The 9,673-nt window shown below is 65.4% G+C and overlaps 1 protein-coding gene across 1 annotated transcript in view; it reads right to left on the bottom strand.

The window, feature by feature from the left end:
* Window positions 1-8,408, bottom strand: part of OBSL1 (obscurin like 1) — an 18,818-nt gene extending 10,410 nt beyond the window's left edge. Inside the window, exons 1-9 of the mRNA XM_019470932.1 lie at window positions 8,333-8,408; window positions 5,994-7,091; window positions 4,962-5,231; window positions 4,493-4,753; window positions 3,831-4,136; window positions 3,426-3,707; window positions 3,054-3,329; window positions 2,645-2,917; window positions 1-152 (exon numbers count right to left, since the gene is read on the bottom strand). The exon at window positions 1-152 is cut by the window's left edge and continues 151 nt beyond it. Coding sequence (XP_019326477.1) covers window positions 1-152; window positions 2,645-2,917; window positions 3,054-3,329; window positions 3,426-3,707; window positions 3,831-4,136; window positions 4,493-4,753; window positions 4,962-5,231; window positions 5,994-7,035 — 2,862 coding nt within the window. The 5' untranslated portion in view covers window positions 7,036-7,091; window positions 8,333-8,408. The remainder of the gene's footprint in view (window positions 153-2,644; window positions 2,918-3,053; window positions 3,330-3,425; window positions 3,708-3,830; window positions 4,137-4,492; window positions 4,754-4,961; window positions 5,232-5,993; window positions 7,092-8,332) is intronic.
* Window positions 8,409-9,673: the final 1,265 nt, after the last annotated feature.

Genomic DNA, 9,673 nt, shown 5'->3' with positions numbered 1-9,673 from the left:
CATTCTCTCGCCCGCCTCCACCCCCTCCCCGACCTTGTACCAGCGCACCGGGGCCGCCAGGCGGGACAGCTGGCACCACAGCTCCACACGCTGCCCAGCCGTGTAGGCGTGGGGGGCGTCCTCGTTGGAGCTGATGATCCTCACCGGTGCCTCTGCCAGGGATAACGTGGGGCTCAGCCAGGATGTAAAGACCAGAGCAGGTGATGGTGGCAGTCACAGCCCTGCGTGGAGCAATGGCTTCACCGGCTCATTGGCTTTAAGGCTCATCCGCATCCTGCGTAGCACAAGTGGCTGGGCTGCCCTGGCCGGGGCTCCCTCTTCTCCCAACCCATCGCGCTCAGGAGGAACACCTGGCTTCCAGCTGGCTGTAAATCGCTGCCATGCCCTCGCTCCCATGGTACATGCTCTGCTCTGCCCCAGGATGGAGCTGAAGGATGTGGAGGGAGGATGTGGGCAGGCAAGCACCTCGTTAGTGAGCCCCAGCACTACTAATTGCTGTCTGTGGTGCCAGCCCCAGCCCCTGTGGTTGCCCTACCAGGGGGTGCCCACCCCTCTGCCAGTCTCCCCATTTCGGAGGCTGCCAGGTCCCGGCTGGTGCTTCTGTCTTGGCTCAGCCTTGGCATTTGCCAACACTGCGGTGCAGGTGTGTAGATAACTTGTGGCCAGCAGCCCCATCCCTCCAGCTCACTGGGACCCGGGACCCCATGCCAGATTGCAGTGCTCACTAAACACCACCATTAATGGGTTACACATGAAACATGTGCCACTGCCCACACCTCCCCACTAACTTGTGTCGGATCTGTAAAGGCAGAGGGGCTCCCAGTACAAGCTTTAGGTGACCAGACCTCCTCTCTCCTGGGAGAAGGTCAGGATGTGGCCCCTGCCTGCAGCTGCCAACACCGCCTGCCCAGCCACACGCGTTGTGGTGGGCCATAGCTGGCCTGGACTCTGCCGTGGGTGCTCAGCCAGCCTGCGGCTCCGGGCAGGCACGGGGCACAGCCGGCACCAGAGCACGCTGGCAGCCGAGCAGCGACCTGCCCTTCTCACGGCCTGCAGCTGCCCCGTGCTGGGCGTCCGGGCTGCAAACTTCCCAGACAGTTTCCAGCTGCGATGCCCAGGCTCAGCAGCGCACCGCAGCCCCGCAGCGTGCAAGAGCAGCGTGGCTCCAGTTTGCAGCATTCAACCTGCACCACGCTGAGCCTGCATCCGCCTGGCTCCCTGATCAAACGCTTGGCAACTGCCTGTCTCCCTGGGCCTGCTAAAAGCAATCACGTCTCTGAAGTGCAGCTGGAGATGTTGAACAGCACTGAGGCGAGGGGGGGGGGCGATGTGCCAGCCCTCAGCGGGCAGCACCGCTCTGGCCCCAGCCCCGCTGCCAGCTCTGAGGGAGTCCCGGCGCTCGGCAGCTGCCGGAAAACGCAGAGACGCGTGGGGGTGGCCGGGCTTGAGGCAGGCGGGCTCCACACCGCAGCAGCCCCTGGGGGATAGCTGGGATGCCTCGGGGAAACCCAAGCGTGCCACAGCAGCGCTGCTTGCAGCAGCCAGCCCAGCACTCGCGCCAGAGAGATGCCAACCTGAGCCTCCTGGCACCCACCCCCAGCCGCACCGGTGACACTGATGGCCAAATCCTGATCCAGCCTCTCTAAGACCCTTCCATCTAAGTTATGCAAAGCTGCTCAGCTGAAAGGCTGAGCTTCAGCAGTGTTTCCCCCTCCCACCCTAAGGAAGCTGAGCTCTCCATGCCCCGCACCCCTGCGGGGCGGACGATGCCTCCTGCCTCTGCCCAGAGCACACGCTGCCTGTCCTTCCCGCTGGTGTTTTTGCCTTTATCACACTAAACCATCCTTTCTTCACCCTCCTGGCGGTCACCACTTCACTGACTCTTCCAGCATCTCTCATCACTCATCCCATCTTCACTCCTACATCCTCTGCCATCAACTTTGGCACTTTGCCATGTATTAACACCATGGAGAGGTTTTACTGCTGCGGTCACAGAGCCTTTTAACCAGGCTTTAGCTCTGCCCCCGGTTGCCTTCCTGTGGTTGCGGGATTGTGGGTTTCGGGGCCAGCAAGGGGAAGTCTTTCACTCGCTTTCAGCTTTCATTATCCTCTGCCAGCCGGCGACGCCAGCAGCTGCTCCACGGCCGGGGCAGCCGCTGCGGGACGCCGTCCCCCACTCGCACCCAGCAAACACCACCCAATCATTGGTATCCAGGCAACTGCTAATTTTCAGGTCAGCAATTAACACTGTCCATCAGAGCGATGTCCAACCGCAACTCACCCCACACCAGGTGCCAGGCACTTGTACCCACTATTTTTAGGAACTCAGAGGAGGGCTTGTTTACTGGCCGTGGGAGAGGTCCGGCAAACACCCCAGCGTCGGGGTGCTGGGTGCCCGCCCTTGGGTGCCTGAGCGTTTCAGACCAGCAGAGTGAGCTGTCCCCTTTGCCACTCAGTCTGGGTGGTCTTACGCACCAGAGCTGCCGCAAAGACCCCGCCCAGCTGACCTGCTGGTGAGGACCCAGCAAAAGCATCTCTGACGAGCATCCCCAACCCCAGAGCAGCAAGCGGCAGCAACCCATGCTGTGGCACCCTGCACCACCAAAGAAAGTCCCTCCAAGATGCCCGTCTGCATCGTACCCACCTGCCACAGTGACGGTGTAGAAGACAGAGTCCCCGCCAGCGTCGCAGACGAACTCCCCTGTGTCCTGTGGCCGGGCACAGGGCAGCACCAGCCGGTGCCGCGGCCCCTCCTGCTCCAGCACCAGGCTCTCACCCACCTCCACCTCCTCCCCGTCCTTGTACCAGCGCACCGGGGCCGCCGGGCGGGACAGCTGGCACCACAGCTCCACGCGCTGCCCAGCCGTGTAGGCGTGGGGGGCCTCCTCGTTGGAGCTGACGATCCTCACCGGCGCCTCTGCCGGGGATAACGCAGGGCTCAGCACGGGCACCTGACTGATGGCAGCTTTCAGCCCCATCATGGGGGCAAGAAGAGGGGCAGGAGCACTGTCAGGAGGTAGGGTCCAGGCTCCCACATGTGGTCCCCAGCTCACCAGTCACGGTCACCACAAAGCTCACGGCATCATCGCCGGCGTCACAGGTGTACGTGCCGGTGTCTGAGGGACCCGCCGAGCGGAGGAGCAGCCTCCGCACGCAGCCCTCTGCCTGCACTGCAATAATGTCATCCAGGGGCACGGCCTTGCCATCCTTCAGCCAGCAGACAGGGGCACCCAGGGGGGACACCTGGCACTCCAGTAGCACAGGCAGCCCTGCCGGCACCTCCCGGAGCCGCTCAGCTTTGGGCACCGGGGCAATGCGGACCTGCGGGGCTGAGAGACATTGCAGAGGGGTGAGAAGCATCCTCCAGCATGAAAGCCCCTGCTGTTCTTCTCCTGGCAGGACCCCAGGGCGAGCACCCCGCTCACCTTGCACATGCAGCATGGCCGAGTCCCACACGCTGCCGGACACAAAGATGACCTGGGCCCCGCTGTCGGCCAGCCGTGCTCCCCGGATCAGCAGTGAGTGCTCTGTCCCGTGGTGCTTCACGCTGCACCGGCCGCCCGCCTCCTCCTCCTCCTCACCCAGCCTGGCATCGTCGAGGAACCAGGTGCCACGTACCATGGCCGACAGCTCCAGGGAGAACCGTGCGTCCTCACCATCCCTCACCCATGCATCCTGCAGACCCCTCTCCAGGCGAGCTGCCGGTGCTGGAGCATGGCCAGACTCAGCCCCGGTGGCACCAGCCAGCAGTGTGCTGTGGCACGACATCCCAGCTGGCCCCTGGGGAGAGCCGGGTCCCGGGGGGGGGGTCCCCAGCTTGGTACCCTCACCGAGATGCACGGAGCCAGGGAACTCCACGGGGCAGCTCTGGCCATGCTCGTTGGTGGCGCAGACACGGAAGCAGTAGTCGGCTTCGCGGGGCACGCTGTCACCAAGCACCCGCACGTGGCCAGGCAGGTCGGTGGCGAGGCACTGCACCCACTCGCCCCCCGCCGCCTCCCGCCGCTCCAGCAGGTAGCAGCTGGGGGGGCAGAGGTGGGCGTCGGGCGCGGGGCACCACGTCAGCAGGGCTGCGTTGCTCTCTGCCACGCTCATCTCGGCTGCCACCGGTGCGCTCGGGGGATTGTGCTTCACACCTGCAAGTCACAGCCTGTGTTGACTGCTTGGGAACGGTAGCGAGGCTCCTGGCAGGGTGGCAGAAGGGCTGAGCGGGGCTACGCAGCCCATTTCTCTGGGGATCCCCTCTCTGACGGAGAAGATGGAGAGGACGGTCTTGCTCCCATGTAGCGTGGTGCTGGTTATAGGGGTTTGTGAGTGCCAGCAAGGCTGGGGCCCTGGAGCCCCGGAGCCCCGCTAAAAGCCCCCTTCCCCAAAAAGCCATTGCAGCATTACGTCCCCAGTGTTGTGGGTGCCCATCCCGTCTCTCCCCTGTGTCACCCCCCGTGAATGGGCAGGATGGAGGACACAGAGCCCCTCCGAGCCTGGGGCTTACACTTGACCCGGAGCTGGGAGGATGTCTGCGACTCCCCAGTGGCAAAGGAGATGATGCCCGCGTCCTGGCGGGTGACATGCACCAGCACCAGGAGGTGTGTCCTGCCGAAACTCTTCAGCACGGTGCAGGGTGACTCCCGCAGCTGCAGCCCATCCCGGCTCCAGCAGATCTCCTCCACCGCCTCCCGCGTCTCCACGCAGAAAACCGCGTTCTCCCCCTCCATCACGTCCAGCTTGCGCGGCAGCCGCTTCACAATCACCCCTATGGGAAGAGATGCATGAGGGCCGGGGAGGGATGCTGGGGAGCAGGGTGGGCTCCCTGGGGTGGGAGAGAGGAGGAGGAGGTCGAGGAGGGGCAGCAGCAGGCGCCAGGGCCAAACGGTGGGAAGGTAGATGCGGGGGGCAGTGGAGAGCCTGGCAAGGAGGGGGATAGGAAGGCAAAGCCATGCCGCCGGAGCCCTGCCCCCCACCTCGGACGGAGACCTCAGCGATGCTGCGCCCCTTGTCCTTCATCTGGCAGAGGTAGATGCCGTCATCGTCGGTGCGGGCATCGCGGATTGTCAGGCGCCGCAGCACGCCTCGCTCCTCCATCACGTACTTGTGGCAGGGCTGCAGCTCCCTGTCCTCCAGGTACCAGGCAGTGGGGATGGTCTCCAGTGGCACCTGGCACTCCAGCACAGCATCCTCCCGCTCCGCCACCTCCACGTCTGCCAGCTGTACCTGGAACCGCAGCCGGTGCTCTGCCACCGGGAGAGACGGGTGCTGAGGGCATGCGGTGCACGGCACCCACTGTCAGCCCTTTGCTCGGGGCTCTCCCAGCTCGCAAACAGCGCTGAGCCCTTGGCCCTTCTCTGCCCCTCTCCTCTTTGGCCCATGTGGGACAGGCACTGCCCCCGGGAAGCACATCCTCCAGAGCAGGGGGAACCAGAGATGGGCTGGGGAGACCCAGCGATGCCCCCAGCATCTATCAGCAAGTTTTGGGGGATGCAGGAGCGTGCATGCCAGCACGCCATGGCAGACATTTCAGCAGAGGGAAGCAGCAGGGTGCAGGTGGGGGATGCACCAGGTGCTGGGTCACCCCAGTGGCAGGCTGTCCCCAGCTGGCAGGGTGGCGCTGGGGGACGGGGCTGCTGCCAGTGCAGACGCTTGGAGCCGTGCCCTGCAGGGCTGCCCGCCAAAACCACTAGGCACTTCCAGAGGAATTTGTCACCAAGGCACTGTCCCCCCTCCCCACTCATGGCCGGACACCCAGAGCCCTCCAGAGATGCCACCTCTCTGCTTGCAAGGAGAGAGGGGCATGGGTGGGGGGAGCCAGCTCCCCGGGGGAGCCCAGCATCCCCAGCTTTCAGCCCGCAGCTCTGTCCAGAGGAGCCTGGGGTAATCCCCGGCTGCACAGGGCAAGAGGGAGCCCAGGGATGCTGGGCTCACACACAGACCCATCCCTGCCAGACAAAAAGCCCTGGACACCCCCAGCGCCTGGCCGCACTTGGGCACGCTCCTACCTTTCACCTGGAGCTGCACCGCGCTGAGGGTCTGGCCGGCGGTGTTGGACGCGGTGCAGACGTACAGCCCCTGGTCCTGGGGTTTGCAGTACAGCACCTTGAGGATGAAGTAGCCCTCCCGGTCTTCGTAGACGAGGTGCCTGCGGCTGGGGGCGAGGGGCTCCCCGTCCTTCTGCCAGATGATCTCCGGCTTGGGCTTGCCGGTGACGTAGCAGCGAAACTTGGCGTGCTTCCCTGTGCTCACGGCGAACACCTTGGCCCCTGGCACCCCAGCCGGCACCGCACCTTTGGGCATCCAGGTCTCTGGTCCTGCGTGCCGTCCCACTGCGTGCTGCCGCCGCCGCTGCTGCCGTTCTGCCAGTGGCTCGGGGCCATCAGCAGGAGAGCCATTGGGGCGCCCATCCAGTGGCACCCGGGGTTCGACCAGGAGCACGGCAGCAGCCAGGGCCTCCCGGGAGCCGCTGCGTACCCGGCACACATACACCCCCCCGTCTGGGGGCCGGGCACCGAACAGCTTCAGGAAGTGCCAGTCCTCTGGCTCCTGCCCCACCGCGAAGTGGCTGCTCTCAAAGAGGTCGGAGAGCTTGTGCCCATCCTTCTCCCACTCCAGCACTGGGCATGGCTGCCCGGACACCCTGCAGGCAAACATCACGTCCTCCCCCTGGCACACCCGTGTGGATGAGGGGGCAACAAGGAAGGCGGGTGCCTCGCCGCCCGAGCATCCCTCCTTCTGGGGCTCTCCTGCCTCCACCTTGAGCGTGGTGGCGGCGTAGGTCTCACCAACGCTGTTCCTGGCCTTGCAGACGTAGAGCCCGCTGTCCTGGGGGGTGGCGCGGGACACCAGCAGGCTGTACAGGTCCCCCTTGGCCTCCATGTGGAAATGGCCCGAGGGCTCGATCAGGGTCTTGTCCTTCTCCCAGAGGATGCTCGGCCGGGGGTCACCTGTGATCTGGCAGCTCAGGACCGCATCGGCACCACTTTGCACCGTGAAGGCACGTGGGTAGGCCAGGAACCTGGGGGCTCCCCCGAACCCGTCCATCATCAGCTCCCCAGGGTCACGGCAGGTGACTGACCAGGGCAGCAGTGGGGATCATCAGCCTGGGGAGATGTACAGACCTACTAGGGCAGGGACTCAGGCTTTGACAAGGGACTGGGGTAGAGCACTGCCAGGAGGGACCTCAGCCCGGAGAGAAGCACCCAGCACTGAACCCATGCCGCAGGAGCATCACCCTTGCTCTGAGCACCCCCACCCCACTGGATATGCTCCTGTCTCAGCCCGAATCACCCGCTTCCCAGCTCAGCAGCAATAGAAGAGGTGACTAAAGGCAGGTCTTTGCACCCCAGGGGGCCCGGGCTCCCACAGCCCAGGCTGCCTGCCCCAGGGTCGCAGAGGGGACCCCAGCTCCTGGGGCGGGGGGCACCTGCCTAGACGGGGAGCGCGGGCAGCTGCTGGCTGGGTGCTGGGGATGGGGGACGGTGGAGGCAGGACGGCCCCAGCCCGCCCCTTCCCCACCCGCGGGGCATTCCTGCAGTATCGGGTGGTGGCAGAGCCGCATTCCTGCAGCATCTGGGCTGGCTCAGCAGGCAGATGCTGATACGGGGCTGTCGCGAGCAGGAGGCACCCGGCCAGATCCGGGCGCTTCCTCCCGGGCTTGGAGGGGCAAGGGACCCCCTTGTGCCCAGCGGTCATCCCGCACGGCCGTGTCCTGGGGCAAAGCGGGGCTCCCCCGGGAGCAGGTCCCCCTCTAGAGTGTGGTCCCACAGGCAGGATCCAGCCCTTGGGTACTCAAAGCCACGTCTGGAAATAATCAGTTGCTCAAGCCCCAGGGCGCAGACAGAAGGCTGGGGAGAGGGGTCCTGCTTTTGGAGGTCACTGCCTCCATCCCCAGTGCTGCGGGTAACCATGCCCATTGTCACAGGCAGGAGTGGGACAGGCTCCATGCCTCCCCTGGGCGAGCGCACCCCAACCTCTGCCCACACCATGGCCAGGGCTGGGACAGAGGCGTCTCTGCCTCCTTCACGCAGGGCAGGGGGAAGAGAAATCAAACTACTCCCTGAATGAGCCAGAGGGGATGGTGGGAGAGGGTTGGTCCCTGAGGAGCGGCAGGGACCAGGGCCAGCTCCTCCTCCCAGACCCCTACCTCCGGGACGGCTCATGCATTCAGAGCCACTTCCCTGGCCACATGGTCCCCTGACCCACGGGCCACCCCACGGCAGCTCCCACAGACATGCACAGCCCCGATGGCTCGGACGCCCCACTGCCCCCTTCAGCCACCCCCTTCTCCAATTGCCCTGCCCCATATGGCCCCACAGCCCAGTCCCGTGTCCCATGCTCACACCTCGCTCCGCCGCCTCTGCCCCGTGTCTCCCAGTGCCGGCACCAGCTCCTGCCTCTTCCCCCAGCTTTGCTCCCGGGTGTCAGCACGCAGGGACCAAACGTTACAAATGCCTGCAGCTGCTGTCCCCAAAAATACCCTCTGATGACACGCTGAGTTGATAAGACTGAGCCTGCTCCATTCAGCGCCTCGCCGGGGCAGGGCTGGCCTATGTATAGCAGCCCGGCAGGAGCCACCCGGCCTGGAGGCAGTGCTCCACCTCCGGAGATCCAGGGTGCTGCAAACCCGGCTGTGCCTCGGTGCTGGGTCAGCCTGCGGCAGGAGGCAACGCGCCGCATGGGGTGCATGGCATGGGGTGCATGGTGTGGGGTGCATAGTTTGGCGTGAGATCCGAGATCCAGGGTGCTGCAAAGTGCCTCGGGCCTCGGTGCTGGGTCAGCCGGAGGCAACGCGCATGGGGTGCATGGCATGGGGTGCATGGCGTGGGGTGCATGGCGTGGGGTGCACAGTTTGGCATGCACGGTGTGGGATGCATGGCATGGGACACCAGGCTGCAGTGGGACGGGACATGACACGCAGGACATGCTGCATGGGGTGGGACACACCACACTGGATGCTGCACGAGATGCCAGGCTGCAGGGGATGGGATGTGCTGTACGGGCCTGTATGTGGGAAGCCGGGCTGCAGGTGGAGTGGTGGGGGTGCAGAGGCTGCCCACCACCCCTCAGGCAGGGCTGCTGGATGGGGGATGCCTGGCACTGTCCCCGCAGGCAGCGGCGGGAGGAAGGGCAGGACGCGCTGGGTGCTCTCACAGCCTGTGCCCCTGCTGCAGCTCCTGCCCCAGGAGCCAGTCTGTGGCTAGCCAATCCAAAGGGCACCATGGGATCCTTTTCCTGGCATTGCTGTGAGGTCTCCAGCTGGCCTGGCTCTGCCTCACCTCTTCTCCTTCTCCTCCTCTCCTGAAGCTGGCCCAGCCTTCCCCAGCCCCAGGCAGCATGGGGACCTCTTGCCATCCCTGCTTCACATCCTCAGGACCTCGCCAGCCTCCAGGATGCCATGGAGATGCCACAGCCCACCCACCCCAGCCTGCCCTCCCCAAAGCCCCCTCCTCATGGCCCGGCTCCCTCGTGAGCTTGGGACATCCCAGCCATCCCTGGCATGAGGGTGCCCAGCCTGTCATCCCCAACATGACCCCCCACCCTGGGGCCTTGCAGGGCCCTGCCCAGATGTCCACGATCGGGGGCACCCAGCACCGGCAGCTGCAAAGCTCGCCCAGGGTGCCCCCTCCATCCCCACCAGCACGGGAAAACCTTGCCGGCAGCACCCTGCCCACAGCCCGGCCTC

Source organism: Aptenodytes forsteri, unplaced genomic scaffold, assembly GCF_000699145.1.
Source record: "Aptenodytes forsteri isolate BGI_AS27 unplaced genomic scaffold, ASM69914v1 Scaffold255, whole genome shotgun sequence".
In the NCBI taxonomy this organism is placed as follows: domain Eukaryota; kingdom Metazoa; phylum Chordata; class Aves; order Sphenisciformes; family Spheniscidae; genus Aptenodytes; species Aptenodytes forsteri.
Note: the sequence above shows the minus strand (reverse complement) of the source record. Positions and strands in the feature narration are given on the sequence as shown.